The sequence below is a fragment of the Centruroides sculpturatus genome, unplaced genomic scaffold, assembly GCF_000671375.1.
Source record: "Centruroides sculpturatus isolate CEXI.00-Female unplaced genomic scaffold, Cexi_2.0 scaffold1418, whole genome shotgun sequence".
Taxonomy (NCBI): domain Eukaryota; kingdom Metazoa; phylum Arthropoda; class Arachnida; order Scorpiones; family Buthidae; genus Centruroides; species Centruroides sculpturatus.
Window position 1 is genome coordinate 66,091 of NW_019385712.1, and position 18,664 is coordinate 84,754.

Here is an 18,664-nt window from a genome sequence, read left to right on the forward strand (position 1 = left end):
TGGTCAATGTTCAGATGCGTGCCACATCATGGCGGCACTTCCGTTTTTAGCCTCAAAACCGTACGCCTGTCGAGACGACGTGTCACGTGACGACGCGAGCGAAGGGCGTCGGCGGCTGTCATGGCGCCGGCGCTGATTCCACCAAACAAAAGCAAACAGTGGGGACGCACGTTCTGACCTAACCTAACCTATTCTAATAATTTAATCGGTACTAATTGTGATAATTTATTAGAATAGGTTTAGGTTAGGTTAGAACGTGCGTCCCCACTGTTTGCTTCTCTTTGCTGGAATCGGCGATGAGCCGCCATGACAGTAAGTATCTGGACTTTAACCGCAGGCTCAGGCGCTCGCGTCGTCACGCGACACGGCGCGCCCTTCGCTCGCGTCGTCACGTGACACGTCGTCTCGACAGGCGTACGGTTTTGAGGCTAAAAACGGAAGTGCCGCCATGATGTGGCACGCATCTGAACATTGACCTAATTTTTATTTAAGGTAAAAAAAAATAAGAAAAGAGCTCTGCTTACCATTCTCATTTCCACATTTCTGTACATGGGTCGTTATTTGTAATCTATTTCCTTTCAATCCACAATTAGCGCACATTTGCAATATATCAGATACATCGATGCTGTTGGACGCCATTTTCTTAACGAAGTAAACCAACTGTTTCCTTCGTGAACTTCGTTAGAGTTTCGTTCGAAACGTCATCACCGCAGAGCATGCGCACTGAGCGAGACTACTACTTTTCGAACGATTCGTTACTAACGCGTTTAACTCGTTCGACTTAACGAACGTACCGTCGTACGTAGTCGTGACGTTTTCCCGAAACCAGCCAATCGGCATATTTTTGCGACCGATGAAGTTAAAATGCACTGTCATCATCTACTCGTGACCAATAACAAATCACGTCACTATCCCCGCCTTCTTTATGCAGCGAGAATGTAGTGAAATGACGTCACGAGCAGTGTTGGCCAATTAGAAACTAGTTTCGGTGTGTTTTCTGTAAAGCGCTTCTCGAGTGCTGCATAAAGAAACGTGAGGTATACGATTACTGTACAACTAATTTTTAAAACTTTGATTACTTATGATAAATAATATAACTTGATAACAATTATTTGGTGTCTATCGATATAAAAAGCGTTATAAACTGGAAAGGATAGGACTACTTACCGACTCCTCAACGTTCCAACCCCCATTGATTGAACTACTTGTCGTGACAAAATTAATATAAATTAATATAATTTAGTACATACCTTTAGTGAATAAACAAATACATATATATCTAAAATGACACGCGAATAATAGAAAATTTGCTTCTAAAAAAACAATTTTTTCGGAACAAAGCAGTTATCTACGTAAACTCTTAACACGTGATGGAAATTCGACAAACGCGAGATAAAAGCCGATTTGGTGAACAAAGAGCGTAATTTACCGGAACAAACAAGTTAATTATGATTCCAGCTAAACATTAATTGAAAAGCTTCAGAATATTTGTCCTATCACATGTATTGAACCAAATGAAAATGCTACAGAACAAACAACTGCTTCCATTTTACTTGCGCTATAATCGATGATTGATTGATAAATCAACACGGATATTCCATTGGAAACAATCAGAACGATGACAAACACAAACGCCACACATTTTAAGAGAAGTAATTCTGCTTGTTCTGCTTCGACCTCGTATGTGCTTTTCATGAAATGCAACGAAACCTTTGCTCTTTTCAAAATTGAAAATTGCATGGAGATGTATAAGAGTAGAATTACGAGGATGACAATGAGTTCTGATTCATATTTGCCAAATCCATGAAAATTTCGTGAGCAAATAATATTTTTGTTGAATATAAACAAGAAAATGGTTAATGCAGAGAGCCAATTGACAAATTCAGATAAATTTACATGAAATTTATAGAACTTACTGTAAATTTTATGATGATTTATGTTTTCTATATTTTTCACGCAACTGCATTCTTCTATCGGATCGATACCAAACACTTTGGTAACAGAAATTATTGCTTGGAAGTTATATATGGGACAACAATCCGATTGTGTCCAACTGTAATCTACATCTTCTCTTTTGATGAACAATTTTCTACCCTTTGAAAGCAATTTTTTCATTGTTCCTTTTACAAGATGTATATGAGTAAATTTCACAACAAAAAGTGATGACGACACAATGACTAATTTTTTGCGCGTTTTGTATTTGTAAAAATGCAAATTATGATTAAAATGTAATAAATTACGAAATATTGCGATTCATATACAGTTTCAAGTCATGTAGACAGTGTTTAAGACTAATAATAAATTTTAATTATGTAAATAAGTGCACTCTCCGGTGAAAATATTGTTGTATGAAATATCTTTATATAAAATTCGTATTATTTTTATTTTAGCTCCATAAAAAATAGTTTAATACGCAAAAGTTGCAGCCTTATCTTATAGAAGTGTTTTATTTTTTGAACATTAAAACGTTATATAAATTGTTACTACTGTATGATGTATCATATACACAATAATGAATAACTAAGAATAAGATTAAAACTAATTAAATTAGTTTGATAAACAGATTAATTTCACAATGCTAATTGTATTTTAAATGCATTATTTTTTCTGCTATTTATTGTAAAAAATTAGTAGGTNTCAACATCGAACTCGCTGACCAATTAGTGCTTACAGACCGTAGCACTATGCAAATGTCATGTGGCGTGATTCCAGGCCGACCAATTAGCCATCACTAACCTTCTTGGCCCCCGAAATGTTTGGTGAAGAAAATATGGCCCGTGGGCTATGATAAGTTGGACAGCGCTGGTCTAAAGCATTATTTTCAAAATATTCACAAATTTTATCACGTTGTATTAAAATGAAATTTAATTTAGATTTATTTATTACTTTCTCGACTCTTGTAAAAAAGACGGAAGTATCGGTATCAAAAAATAATTTCTAAGATTTTTACATTTTTGACTCGGTGGACATGAAACGTCCAGAAACGAACAATAAAAGAATTTGAGATTCTTTTTATGTATAGATGTTAGAATGTGTCTGCTTTTGTTCATCCTGTTTGAAGCTTAATATGTCACGTTCTTTACGTCGAAAATTTTTGAACTTTTGCAGGGAGATTTGTGCATCTGGTAGCTCGATGCTATTAATTTTTGGTGTGTAATACTACAAGGGTGAGGAAATACAAAAGCTCCTCTTTCATATTTCTAGTGTAGACAGATTTAATAATGATTTTACCCGTTGTTAGCATGCACAATTTTTTTATGAAACCCATACCCTAATAACCCATGACCTAACTTTCAAAATTAAGCTATTTCTCATTTTATAGTTATTAAAGTATAAAAGTTTTTAATTAAAATATCTATATATATAAAACTCAAAGGTGACTGACATAGTGATCTATCAACGCACAGCCCAAACCACTGGACGGATCGGGCTGAAATTTGGCATGCAGGTAGATGTTATGACGTAGGCATCCGCTAAGAAAGGATTTTGATCAATTCTACCCCCAAGGGGATAAAATAGGGGATGAAAGTTTGTATGAAACTTTGTCAATTTTAAACCGATCGGGCTGAGACTTTGCATGCATAAAGCTACTATGACGTAGGCATCCCCTAAGAAAGGATTTTGATAAATTCCACCCCTAAGGGGATAAAATAGGGGATGAAAGTTTGTATAAATCTTCTTAGATTTTCGACTGATTGAACTGAAATTAAAGATTGGAGCTACTATGATGAAGACGTCCGCTTAAATAGGATTTTGATAAATTCAACCCCCATGGGGATAAAATAAGGGATGATGGAGGATGTAAATGTATTAGTTTGAACCTATCAGTACCTAATGGAACGAATAAATTAAGACGAACAAAATAATTTTTAGTTCTAAATGTTGACAATAGATGGCGTTAGTAGTATTTTAAAACGCGCTATCGTTGTGTTTTCACTGAGTTACATATACCCGATGATGAGTGGCCGCCGTATCTAATAGTACATACTATACCTAAATATTTCTAGCGGATTATATTTGACGGGGGTTAATTAGGTATAGTTTTTGCGGGGATTATATTGTACCCTTTGTACATAGTTGTACAAAGAAGTTTTGTAGGCCCTAATTTTTTACACACGCTAAACAAAAGTAAAGCCGCAAAAACTATACCTAATTAATAATAATACTTCTTAACGCGAGCGAAGCCGCGGGCAAAAGCTAGTTATAACATATGACGCCATACAGAAATGTGTTACTATATACATTTAAATAATTGATTATCTGTAGTCATTAGTGCTTACTTCTTGTTGGTATAATAAGTCTATAAATGAAAGTAAAGTTTTCGTAAACTTTTCCTACAATATTTATAACAAAGGCCATGAATCATAATTTAGAAATATTTGTTTAAAATATATAAACTAGATTCCGCTTACATTCGGGCAAAAGGGGATTTGCCGTAGGCTCTCCCCTTCCAGCATGGAGTCCCGAACCATTTTTTCATAAACTCTGGTAAGAATATCGAAATTAAAATTTGGCTCATTGCCTCACACTACCGGGGCAGAGGCATAGCAAAACCGTGGTGTTAATCTGTACATAGAAATGGCAAAACAATGGATCCTGTGAGCATGACCATTGTCAAAATCAAATTGCCTGTACCTTTTGCAAAGGGGGAATTTCGAAAATGGCATACATAATCGCAATATAAAGAATCATGTCGTTTGCTGCTTAAAAATATTCGTTGAAGATTCCCGTAGAAAGTTCATTGAAAGACAAAAAACTGCTTTCAATTATATAATAGGGCTCAGATGGAGTCTAGCTGTGCAGTTCGCTAATTAGAGCTATCATATAATGAATAGTTTGACACCAGAAATTTTACTGTATTTCCTCTCAAAAATTCGAAAACAAACAATGAAAATTTGTATAAAGTTTGTTTGTGATAAGTCGACTGATTTCTGTCGAATCGAAAGAAGCTTTATTTCAATTATTCATCTTTATGACCAGCGACATTCACACTTCGATCGATATACATGCGAGGAGACGAAGAACTGCCTGCAGAGTTTAAAAATATTACAATTACAAAATTCGGTTTTATAAATCTAACATTATTACATAATCACAATATCAGTATCAATAACAAAATTAAAGTACCGAAACGTTATCAATAGTGAAAAAGCAATAAGTATTTAACGAATCAAATCGAATTAAAATAAATATTTTTACGCACATTTTAGAATTGTGATTGAATTCTATTTTAAAGTATGAAATGTTTTTTTCATCAAATAAATCGATCCATCTTAAATCCTCGAATTTACGTCTTTTTAAAGAGTTTTTCTTTTGTAAAGTATTTCATGAAAGACTTTCATTTACTAAAGTTAAAGGTAAGATAAAGGAATAATGCTGCTGCTAATTTATCGACGGATAGAGGTGGATCTTACATCTACTAATCGAAAACCTTAAACGTTAATGATCTAGATCGAAACTACATTCTAAACAGTAATTATATGTAAATGAATTCATGTGATCAGTGCATGTTGTGTGCATAGGAAAGATAAGCACTGTTTACTTTTAATCAGAAAGAGCTTCCCGGAATGATTTTGGATATACTGTAATTTAGAAATGCCACATATTATTATAGCAAACATATAACTTATATCAGAAAAATGCATAATAAAAATCTACTAGAATTTTATCAATCACACTAGTGAAAAATATTGATTTGTCTGAGTGGAAATTTATCGTCTAAAATTTCGTGCAATGTTCATATATATCTGTTTTAAAAAGGCCACTCTATATAGAGAGAAAGTAAGATAAGTGCAAAACGTGCTAATAACTTCATGTTTTGTTGAATTTGCCACGGTGCATCGAAAAGTTTATTTGCGAATAAACTATTGAAAATATATTTTACAATTATGACTGTTAAAATTCCAAATTCGTAATTAATTTTCAAAAACAAATTACAATTGGATCTACACTATTGTTATTCATCAGAATGTCATGAAGTACAGTAGAGCGTCGTTTATCTGAATCAATTGGGGACTGGGGTTGTTCGGATAACTTATTTTTCGAAAAACCAATTATGTACGAAAAAATATATTAACCTATCCCGTGTTGAAACTTTTCTCCGTTGCGTGTCGCTTCGCGTTGTTAAGCCTAACGTAAACTATTTAAAGTAATAATCGTGGCTATTGTATCGTTAAAAATTATTTCTTTATTTTGTACATACAAAATAAATATATTGAAAAATATAAAAACCAAAAAAATATACTTTAGAAGTTGATCTAGTATCTAAAATGTTCGATTTAGCACCACACACAGTCCTCAGAAAAACACCACACAAAAGTGCTAGTGCTGCCAGCTAAAACACACACACTAACATGATCTTACCAGAATGATCTTACCAGAATGGTCGTCTATTGAATAGCAGTTTACAGAAATATTCAAAATTGTTCCTACCATATTTGAAAAGTGTAAATGTACTAGAGCGGATTTCAGCAATTTATTTTCCCATACGATATCCGTATTCCTCCATTGTGCATTCATCGTAAATTTCGGCGACAATAAAAACAATTAAAAACACGAAGTTGGGGGTTCATTGATTCTGGCGCCGTCTTACATTGGTTGATTGAACTTCGTGTTTGTACGCTCCAATTCAGTACAACTGAAACTGTGATACACCAAAAGTGTATTATTGAACTGCGAGAAAATTTCACTTATAATTTCAGAATTTTGTATATTATGTTAAACTTGGAAAAGAAAACTTTTTCCAGTTTTACAGACTACATGTGATACCAAAAACCCAGAGTGATAGGCTGCTGGCACCTCTTTTCTAAGGCATCCGTTTGTCAAGTACGAATTGCAATTAATGTAGCTTGGGTGATATTTGGGAAGGTTTTGATTTAGATAGTACTATCCCATCTTGTCATCCTATACTGTCTTATATCATCCTAATCACCAACTGTAATATCTCTTCGTGCCGACTGTTCCTGAGAATGTTTATGCTTAAAGAAATGTTTTTCGGTTGTTTTTATAACTTGATGATAATGTATTTCAAATAGTATTTTTCATTTCTGTTAAAAAAATTTGAACAGCAGTTGTATTTTATATAATCTAAAATATTTATTGTAAATCTATTCAGCTTATATCGATGGTTATACATTCCGCGAAGAGTGGACAAGATTCCCCATTCTAACCCGTCGCGACAGCAAAGGAATCATTATCTAAAATACAAAATGTTTCGCTCATTAGTGACAAAGTGAATAACACTATTGGACACTGATCATTGGAATTGCGCCTGACAATGCGCTAGCCACTTGAAGTTTTTCGTGACATATACTATTTTAATTACGCTATCATGTTCACTTTTGAGCAATATATAATATATAACGCTGATTCTCAGTTTTACTTTTTTGGTTAAAAAGTCAAATTGAGATTGAAGTTGAATTGTGCCACGAGTAGAAGTCTTCATAGCATTACAATTTCTGTTGGTAAACACTCAAAGTTGTTAATGACTATACTATTAAAAATATTGAACCGAGTAGCGCTTAACTGTAAATAATAATAAATGTTTTTGATAAATTATGCTTTAAAAAGATATGGCCAATTATACGCACTTTCAAACATTCCTATAAAACAGATATTTTTTTAAATCGGATTTAAACAATCGAAGACTCTACTTACAATATAGCTTCTAACTTAAATCCGTCAAATTTAATTTAACTTAATATTCTTAGTGAGAAAGCGCATCCACAATGAAATTCATAGTAAAAAATCCATGTAGGTTATTTTATGGTAGTCAGCTTTTTGCTCATTGTGTGCATTCCTACAAATACAATTTCTATAATCGTCAAAACCATTGACAACTATTTTGTTGTTGTAAATATATTCTTAAGGAAAGCATATTTATTTTTTAATAAGATGTTTAAATTCCCAGTTTATATAAAAATGGATAACATTACATTTTTTGTGGGATTTAGTATTTACAATATTATATCATCAAAAATTTTAAAATATGCATGAATTGTTTCATCTTGTAATTAAATTCAGAAATTTTAGTTTCTGGTTAGATAAAATTTATGTAATATAAATTATAAATGTGATAAGGTTTTCAGAATAAAAGTTAAAAATTGTATAATCGTAGAAGCAATAAGAAAAATTAAAAATTAGTTAAATATTTGGAAAGACTTTGTTTTTTCTGATTTGTATGTTTTCTTTGGTTTTGCAACTGCAAATTGCATATAGAAAAAAATTTATTACTTATATTTATAAAATCGACATTAAGTCCGACCTTACTGAAGATACACACGACTCCCTTTATCTTCCTTCGACGTTTAATCAGTAAAATTTAATAACATCAATTCAAATAAACAAACCCTCCTGCAAAATTTATGAAATTTACGATAAAAAACACAGGAGTTATTAAGCTTCAAATAAAGTGAACGAAATCGTTCCAAACACTCACTAATATTTATATGTAAAGGAAACATTTTCGAATTTTTATGAATTTATCGACGTTTCAATGTGTCTTTAGTCCAAAAATTAAAAATCTTAAAGGGTAAGTTTCTGACCGATTGCCATACTATTTCTCTGTTATATATATATAAGCCAAGAAAGTAAAAATATAAATAAAAATTACACATTTTACTCCATATTATTATTTTTCATTATTTTTCTATACAGCAAATAATTAACATTCGTTTATCTAAAAATTCTTTAATTAATTATCTGAAACAGAAGAGTCAACGGCTTTTATATAGTGTTCAACGTGCAGTAAGATATAACATAAAAATCTGTTCGTACCGAAGAAAATTTTCTGTTTTTCATAACAGTTTAAACACGTTTTTATTAGACGACATGTATTTGAAATTTGAAATTTATTTCTCATGTCATTTGTCGACTGATTACACTGGCATTTGGCGAGCTTTTTCTACAGCAATCAGCTCGTCCAATCATGTTGAGCCACTCAAATTTCAAAATATTTAAATACTATTCTAGTTCGAAACGGACTGCAGTTGTTCTTTTCTGCTCGTTTTCATCGAACTAGTAAGACTTTAGAATTTAATTTCAATTCTATTCTTTGCATTTATTAGATGATTTTACTTTAACTTTGAATATTTAACTGATTTTTTCATTTTACTGAAATCATTCAACAATATCTAATTATAAATTGTGAGTATTAGGTCTTAACTGGTATAATTTGTTCTCTGTCGAGTAGGTAACTCCTGTTCACAATTTAAAAAATAAATAAGATTTTATATATATTAAGAAATGTAATATACAATGATATTAAAAATAATTACCCTATTCGTTACACAGAAGGACGGTTAACCGATGTATTAATGATTTATTTTAATTTTTATCTAATTTAAGTAATTTTTATAATTTCCTTCTAGTACTGTAGCATAATTATTTCAATTGATACATTCAAGTAGATATATGTGGGTGTGTATGTAAATATATATATATATTTATTTAATTATTTATATGTGTACATGTGTGTTTTCTAATTGTCTGCATATGAATCTTTATTTTCTAGGAAAATTTCAAAGTACTGTTTTATTACGTAAAGTGTTTGAATGAGCTTTTATTAATATTTCAATGGATTTTTTGACAACTGTGTTAAGCATTTCCCTGCTCTCTTCTTTATCCATATCACAGATAAGCTATGTAGAACTAGAGCAGTTTAAATACTATGAAATATTATCATTGAAAATGAAATTGTACGAAAACTTTAAAGCGGAATCTTATCGTGGGAAAACGACAATTACTGTAAAATTTCGGGCATTCAACAAAAATTTCGAGCTGAACCTGCGAGAAGACAATTCAATAACATCTCCGAGCAGCAAAGTCTTCATTGTTGGGCAAGAAATTATCAAATTATATCTAAAGAATGTTGCGGGGTCTTCCATTTACGAAGGAAACGTTTCGGGAGCTGAGCAATCTGTCGTAAACGGATATCTGCACCAAAACGGATTTATTGGTAAAATTAAATTAAATAATGAAATATATTACACCGAAACTGCCTCTACGTATTTGAAGGATGCAATTTATAAAGACAAATTGATAATTTATAAAGAAGTGGACATATTACCTATAGAATACAGAAGCTTGAATGGGAGTGCATTTTGTAGTACTCCTCTACTAAATAATTCAGTATCAACGAACTTATTCGATTATAACAAGATCTGGAGGTCAGACTTTTTCCAAAAATCTGCAATTAATAAAGAGTAAGTCTCGTTAATAATTCTTAGAATTATTATTAGTTACTATAAAGCTATTTGGAAATTTTGTATAGTTACAATATTGTTTCAATTTGTATATTTAATGTCATACAGGAAAAAATTAATTTGCAATCTGGAAATCATGGCAGATCATACTTTTGTAAACCATTTTAATGGCGATCGGGCAACCATTATTGCCGAAATGTTGTATTACGTGAAAGTGGCAGACAAAATTTTTCGAAATTTACATTTGGATAAGAGTGATTTATATAAAATAATCGGCTTCAATGTAGAGAAAATCACAGTTATAGAAGATGCGTCGAATCCTTACTATCATCTGAATTTTAATAACACTGATGATACAGAGTTTTTGTTTTTTTTGGGAATGACTGCGAAACAAACTTCGTGTTTATTTGTGAACTTCTCTCACAGAGATTTTGGTGTAGTACTTGGAAATACGTACGTAGGTATGTTTACTTTAATATCACTTCTAATAATGTATGAAAGTATGTGTTAATTTTGTAGTGATTTATAAATCGAACAGTAATCTTTTAATAGGATTATAATGATAAGGAATAAGATAACGAAACGCATGGGGGATCTGCCAAAAAATATGCTCCACGGAGGACATTCATTAAGAATCATGCTCATCTTTACGTATTAGGAACGTACAGAAAACTCGTGAAGCTTCACATAGCCAACCGGTTGATGAGGAACGAGCTCGCGACTAACTGCCAGTGTCAACTATTGGCCGAGTAGATAAAACCATTGAAAATTGGTCACGCCTCTCCAACGGACGGGCTACGTGATGTATTCGAGGTTTTCATCGTGGTTATAACATATAAATATCGGGTCGATTCCCCTAGAAGTCCTTTCAGCAGGCATCAGCTCGGCAGATTATTCACATGTTGCATTGCATTAACCTGAGAAGCCAAACCAAAGTTTATGGCCAGTAATATTACTCACTAAACTGTAATTATGTTAATAATTCGTAACTTGTTGCCACACAAAATCGCGTTACGGCACATCTTCAAAAATTCAATCTTTTCATACTCTTTTTTTTAATCCTTTAAAATTTTTAAAATAACTTTCCTGGTAGTTTGCTAATGTTATACGTTTCATAACGACCATAGAAGATTCCGCTCAATGGTACAAAAAATAAATAACTAGGTTTCAGAATGGTAATATTTGAATTTCATGTATGGCTCACTCGAGTGGGTTACTGGAATTGATATTCTNCTGTTGATGAGGAACGAGCTCGCGACTAACTGCCAGTGTCAACTATTGGCCGTGTAGATAAAACCATTGAAAATTGGTCACGCCTCTCCAACGGACGGGCTACGTGATGTATTCGAGGTTTTCATCGTGGTTATAACATATAAATATCGGATCGTTTCCCCTAGAAGTCCTTTCAGCAGGCATCAGCTCGGCAGATTATTCATATGTTGCATTGCATTAACCTGAGAAGCCAAATCAAGTTTATGGCCAGTAATATGTAATTATGTACCACTAAACTGTAATTATGTTAATAATTCTTAACTTGTTGCCACATACAAAATCGCCTTACGGCACATCTTCATAAATTCAATATTTTTATACTTTTTTTTTAATTCCCTAATTTTTTCAATAACTTTCCTGGAAGTTTGTTAATGTTATACTTTTCATAATGACCATAGAAGATTCCGCTCAATGGCACAAAAAATAAATAACTAGGTTTCAGAATGGTAATATTTGAATTTCTTGTATGGCCCACTCGAGTGGGTTACTGGAATTGATATTCTTAATCTTGGTACACATTTTAGTCGAGTTCAGGATAGAGCACAACTGCTTTTAAGTTTTCTATTTGCTGTAAACAGTAGTCTATTTGAATAAATCTCAGTGCTGAAGTTGAAGAGAATGTAAATGCGTTTTAATTTTAAGGTTTCCAAATGACTGGTTGTTAGGTCGCACTATTGCTCTTATGTGACGCAACTATTCTCTTACATCTTCTGAATTCAATGCATGGAATGAAAATAGGACAAGACATTCTGCATTGTAGTGTAGTATAGTATACTAAACTATGCAAGAACAATTTTTGCAATTTTTGTTGGAGTTCAAGTAAAGGTATTCAAACACACAGCATGGCTTCTTTTTAACTGAAGTTCGCAGATAGTATAATACCTTCAAAGTGAGTGGTGATAATTTTTTATAAAAAATTATATGCCGGATTGATTAATAATATATAATAGTGTTTAGTATTTACATGTTATGTTATCCATAGTCTCAAAAATTTTTTTTATAACGTTATACGTTAGAATCTCGCTAAACCGGCAAATCCTAGCGTAAGCAGGTGGACAGGATGAGAAGAATGCCGGATTATTGATAGTGTACAGCCCTACATACAATAAATGATTCAGAAAACAATACCTAACGGTGACCTGTCACTCTTTAGTATTCTTTTTGGTGGGAGGCAGTTGGGGAAATTAACATGCAATATTGTGCACAGAAATGAAACCATTAACGTGTATCCTAACTAACCTTTTAATGGAAATGGGCAATGCATAGGCGATCAGTCTGGAAGGGAGCCGGATAATAAAGAAGCCGGATTAGCGAGAGTCTTCTAAAATCGCATTTGTTAGTATTTCACTAAATTAATATTTTTTATTGAATGTATATAATAGGAGAAGTTTGTTCTGGAAGCACGGAAGATTTTAGTCTCAACGTAATCTCTATAACTAATTTTCAACGTAATATTACACTATCAAAACATATTGTCAGTTTAACATTGGTTCATGAAATAGGCCATACATTCGGAAGTGATCACGATCCACCAAATGACACTGTGTGTACACCCGGCAAATTTAATCATACTATAGGAAATTACATTATGTACGAAGCTCTGGAAACGCCTAAAATATTGTACAATCACTTGAAGTTCTCACCTTGTAGCGAAAGAAGTATGTACGATAATCTATTTGTAAATAACAAAGGTAATTAATTTTCATTTTTATAAAATTTTATGTATGAGAATATTTAATTTACACTATTACTTACGTCAATATAAAATACTGTTGAATGTACTGTAAGAAAATCAAGCAAACAGTTGCTACAAAAGAAGTTTAAATTGCGCATGGGGCCATCTCTTATAATTTATTTTTTTTTAGTTTATATTATTAATTATCATAAAATCTTAATTTTATGGTTAGAGCTAAGTCTTATTTTTTAAGATAATAATATAAATGCTAATAACAAGTAAAATCTTCATTAAATTTGATCCTATTAAACATACCATCTGTATTACCCCACCTTTCGACCTTTAAACACTAATATTTAATAGCATTAATGCCTCTAATAAACAAACCTCCCTGTTAAATTCCATAAATTTACGACAAAAGGCACAGAAGTTATAAAGTTTCAATATGGGTGAATAAAGTGGTGATATTCATGAATATAGAAAAAACCATATCATTTTGCATTCATCGACGATTCAATGTTCGCTGAGTCCGAAAATGTAGAAATCATGGAGAGATCATATTTGTCTTATTCATACAATCTCCCTGTTATGTAGAACTGCCAGGAAAGTAAAAGTAACGTTTCAGTCATACATTTTTCTCACGAAATACTTTTAAACATAAACTTAATAATTAAACTCTTATTTATCATTTCTATTAATTTTGTTTCTAAAGATGGGATTTACCACCCATGAGAAATTTGCCCGCGATAATTCAATTCCGGATCTCACAGAGCAGTAGGCTAAAGAAAATAATGTTTACATGAATAGCTTCAATAATATGTATTGAGTAAAATAATAACAATAAAACCATTGAAACAAAAAGTGATAATTACTTTTGAATGCATATTACATGATGACTTTCCTTGCGAAGAAACAAATATATTTTTTATAATAATGTAATGAATTGTATAATCGACAATTGTTTTGAAACAAATAAATTGTAATAATCGGAAATTTTATCAAAATGAATTCTCTGGTAATTTTGCTAAATATTTTGTTTCTACAGTAGAGCGTCGTTTATCCGAATCAATTGGGGACTGGGGTGGTTCGGATAACGAATCATGTACGAAAAAATATGTTAATTTATCCCATGTTGAAATTTTTCTCCGTTGCGTGTCGCTTCGCGTTGAATTTTCGTCGATGTTAAGCCTAACGAAGACTATTGTATCGTTAAAAATTATTGTTTAATTTAGTACAAACAAAATAAATATATTGAAAAACAATTAAAAAATTATACTTCAGATGTTAATTTAGTATCAAAAACGTAAAATATTTGAGTAGCCGAAGATTGCAGCGCCACAGCACTAGCGAAAATTTAAATTTTTCGACTGGAATGCTTTCGGATAACAGACGTTTCGGATAACCAGCTTTCGGATAATCGACGCTCTACTGTATTTCTTTATCAATATCTTTACTAAATTATCAAAAATTGCATGAGATCGAGTATTACGAGATAATAGATTTTAAAACAAATTTCACTGAAGGTGAAACACTAGAACAAATAAGGATAAAGACAGCAATTACGATGAAATTTCGAGCATTCGAAAAGAATTTTAAACTGATACTGCGAGAAGACAATTCAATAATATCTCCAAGTGCCAAAGTCTATATAGTTGCAGACGAAATTATCAAATTATATCCGAAGAACACCGAAGGCTTTTCCATATACAAAGGAACCGTTTCGGGAGACAAACAATCATTTGTAAATGGATACCTACACAGAAATGGATTAATTGGCAAAATCCAATTAAAATACGAAACGTTTTTCACAGAAAACGCATTTGCGTACTTAAAAGACGAAACCTTTAAAGATATGCGAAATTATACTCCGACTTACGCGGTTATCGCTCGGTCGCACTTATCGCGTAAATTCAAGGTATTACTGTACTTCTAATAACTTACAATGTTGTTGTAGATGGTGTTTGCCGTGGAAACACAAAAGGAGCAAGTATAGACGTGGCATTTGTATCTAACATTGCTAATGAAAGAAAAGTTCCAAAGATGGAGATTAGTAAAAGTTTGCTTCATGAAATGGGACATTCGTTCGGAAGTTTCCACGATCCACCTAATGATCCGGTGTGTTCAGCTGGAGACCGAAGAGATTATTTAGGAAATTACGTTATGTACGGCGCTCTGATTTCTAACTATACTGATGGATCGTTGTACAACAACTGGCAGTTTTCTCCATGCAGAAAAATCAAATATACGATAATCTTTTGTGAATAAGGGAGGTGCGTAATTTCAATTATTATTAAATATTATACACATGATGATTTTATATTCGATTAAAAAAATTCTTGTAATGCATTGTCTATATGATTTCTTTACTTTTGCTGCTGTTATATATATCAGAGGAAAAGTATGGCGATCGGTCGGAAATGACTTTTCAAGATTTTTACAGTTTTTGGCTCAAGGCACTTTGAAACTTCGAAAAATGCAAAAACATTCGGAGGTAATTTCTCCATGTATGGATGTTAGTGTATATGTTGGGCAATATTTTATTTACACTATTTGAGGCTTAAAAACGCCTGTTTTTCGTCGAAAAATTCTGAAGTTTTGCAGGGAAGTTCGTTGATCAGGGAGATTCGGGCTATTAAATTTTGGTGAACAAAAGTCAAGGAAATGATGTAATCGAAATATTCTCCCGGGAGAGTGACAATTAATGACGATTTTACTCGTTATCAGCATTTAGAATTTTTGTAAAAAACCTACTCTTACCCTCAAAATTAAGCTTTTTCTTGTATTACAGTATTTAATATTAAAAATATAAACATTTTAAATAGAATATCACAACAGATGGTGCCACAAATGTTGCCAGAAAAGTTAAGCAACTCGTCGCTGGAATTTTTTAACTTAAATTATTCAGTTTCAACACAATTTCTTTTGATTTGAAAATTTACTATTTTCAATTTTATAACCTTTTTTTTTTAATTCTTGTAGCCATTTGCATGACGAAGCCAAAGTCAATATGTGGTAACGGAATAACAGAACAAGGAGAAGAATGCGACTGCGGAAGTATTGAATCCTGCGAAAAATTGGATCCGTGTTGTAATCCTCCAGGATCAGCTGCACCGTGTACATTCCTCAAACCATCGCGAAACTTTTGTAGTCCGCGGGAAGGCGATTGCTGCAACGAGAAGTGCGAATTTCTTGCAAAAGAGGAACAACGCCAATGTTTCGTGTACTCTCCTTGCCGTGAAAAAATTCTTTACTGCAATGGATTGTCGCCATTCTGCCCGGAGGTGATTTTACCAGACGGAACATCGTGTTCGGGTTCTAATATTTGTAAATCTGGCAGTTGTCTCGTGGATGTTTGCAAAGATAACGGATTACAATTATGTAAATGTCCAAAAAGCTTAGAATGTCAGATTTGCTGCGCGGATAAGGAAGGTAATTGCAAATCGACATCAGACCGAAACATTTTCCTACCAAATAGAACAATATTTGCCGTATTTCCAGGGACGCCTTGTAACAACAATAGTGGAATGTGCTTACTGTAAGAGAATTTTATTTCGTTAATTACCGTAAATAACAGCTACGATAAAATGCATTTTTACTTTTTCAGTAATGGAACGTGCTATTCCAAACATATATCTGGAAATTGGTGGAATACCTTCTGGCCGTATTTATTACCGGTTCCATTATTTATGACTTACTTTTTTTTCACGTTTTTGTATCGATATTTCAGAATGAAATTATCAGATTTTAAACTTTAACGAGAGAATTGACAATAAAAGACACTTCTACACTACGTTTTAAAAGCAGTTTTTCATGAAATTAGTCTATAGGGAAATACTGTTGTTTTCATGAAATATTACTTAATAAGACATGCTTTACCACACTAATATGTGTTACGTCATACTTTTACATACCTCTGTTGTTTGATGATAATGTTTTATAGTGTTTTATGTCAGTCTGACGTAGACTGACGTAGCTCTCTTACTAATCACAAATATTTTTGCTGTTTTGTTTATATGAGATCCACAAGTTTTGGGGTTAACTAAAAAAAATCTATGTAAACAACCGCCGATAGAAAAAGTATGGAATAGTTACGGATCGGATGTCATCCCGATTGTCAGCAATCAGATTGGAAAGTCGACACACAGGTGTCAGAAAATGCACTGCCATCGTCAACGTGAGCGATCACGTGACCTCTTTTTCATCACAAGTGATTAAAAGCTCGAGCCCCCGGAAGTTCAGGGCGATCGAACTGGAAGTTATATTTGGTAACTGCGCAATCTGTCTCCCGGACCTTTATACAACAAGCCCGATCCCACGAGAAAACAAGACACCGGAAGAAGACATATTACAGTTTCGGACTTCCGTACAGTTTGCCACATGGACGAGGACTGCGATTCCTACGAAATTATCGACGCATACTGTTCGTTTCCTCATAGAGGTATTTTTTGTTAACGATTTGTGTACTTTCTTTCCTGCAACGGGAATAGGCTCAGCTAATAGCTGCCGTTTTGTATATATTTAGTATTTAATCGCATCTAACCTCCTGTATGTTAATCTTACATCTTAAATGCTTTGTTTAATTGCTAACTTGTCTCCTGTCTATCCAAGGACACCTGTCGACTTGTTCACCCCCTCGCCAATCGATAAAAAGCCACCCAAAAGAAAAAGTGGGCGAGTTTTACCAACTCGACGTGTAAGAGGCAATTAGGAATTGACCCTGAGCCCTCGTATTCTCACATTTAAATAATGTTTTATAGTGTGAGAGCCGAATTTATTAGAATAAATTGTTAAATATTTTTTTGTACGAGGAACAATTTAGAGAAATAAACAACAAACCGATATTTAAAAAGAACATAAAACTTTTTTCCCACGAACTTAATTCCGTGTTGAGGATGATACATCCAATATGTCACCCAGAATCTACGAAAAGACGAAAGAAAACAACTATTGGACGGAGACAGTGGAAAAAACCCAACGATACTACCTTTATAAAAAGGAGGGGTCGATGAGTAAGAGTCAGTCAATGGAGTTTGGTGTGAACTGTGGATTTACGTGAATAGATTAGCCGCAACCCGGAACTATTCTAATCGCCGCCGTTCGGGAGGATCACCGCCTAAAGAAGTATCAACGTTCGAAAAATCTTTGTTCCACATAAAAACCAAATATTAACGTTCGAAAGAACTTTGTGCCACATAGAGACTCGATGACTAAACGACTATTTGACAACTTATATCAAGGTATTTATCCTCGCGCGAAATACATGTGAGCTCTCTCTCTCATTAATACGGGTAATCGGGAAGAAAGTAGATATGTTAACTGAATCGATTGTACAGTCGACCCCCCTATAACGTACGTTCCTATAACGACAATTCCTATAACGTAGCGAAAAAATTGTAGAAACTTTCGTATAAAGTACCTCCTATAACGTCGTTTCGCGACAAGATTGATAGAGTCTGGACCAATAGTGGATGAGCAGCCGAACTACTTTCCTCCGACCCTGCGCCACGCTACGGAG

The 18,664-nt window shown here is 33.1% G+C and overlaps 1 protein-coding gene across 4 annotated transcripts; it reads left to right on the forward strand.

Moving 5' to 3' along the window:
- The first annotated feature begins 8,160 nt into the window (after nt 1-8,160).
- On the forward strand, nt 8,161-18,582 carry LOC111641438 (disintegrin and metalloproteinase domain-containing protein 10-like). Of its 4 annotated transcripts, none has more exons than XM_023387608.1 (6): nt 8,161-9,144; nt 9,512-10,202; nt 10,311-10,663; nt 12,857-13,165; nt 16,129-16,684; nt 16,754-18,582. In XM_023387608.1, exons 2-6 carry the CDS (start codon nt 9,574-9,576, stop codon nt 16,902-16,904), a joined length of 1,998 nt encoding a protein of 665 aa, XP_023243376.1. In that variant the 5' UTR covers nt 8,161-9,144; nt 9,512-9,573; the 3' UTR covers nt 16,905-18,582. The 4 variants fall into 4 exon arrangements, with proteins under 4 accessions (XP_023243376.1, XP_023243375.1, XP_023243378.1 ...); XM_023387607.1 differs by having other exon boundaries at nt 8,161-9,018; XM_023387610.1 differs by having other exon boundaries at nt 8,161-9,018; nt 16,129-16,877.
- The last annotated feature ends 82 nt before the right edge of the window (nt 18,583-18,664 follow it).

Bases quoted from the DNA above. Each gene is read 5' to 3' on its own strand.
- LOC111641438 (XM_023387608.1), top strand. From the start codon at position 9,574: ATGGATTTTTTGACAACTGTGTTAAGCATTTCCCTGCTCTCTTCTTTA. The intron at 10,203-10,310 runs GTAAGTCTCGTT...AATGTCATACAG, and splicing joins AAATCTGCAATTAATAAAGA to GAAAAAATTAATTTGCAATC. The intron at 10,664-12,856 runs GTATGTTTACTT...TGTATATAATAG, and splicing joins ACTTGGAAATACGTACGTAG to GAGAAGTTTGTTCTGGAAGC.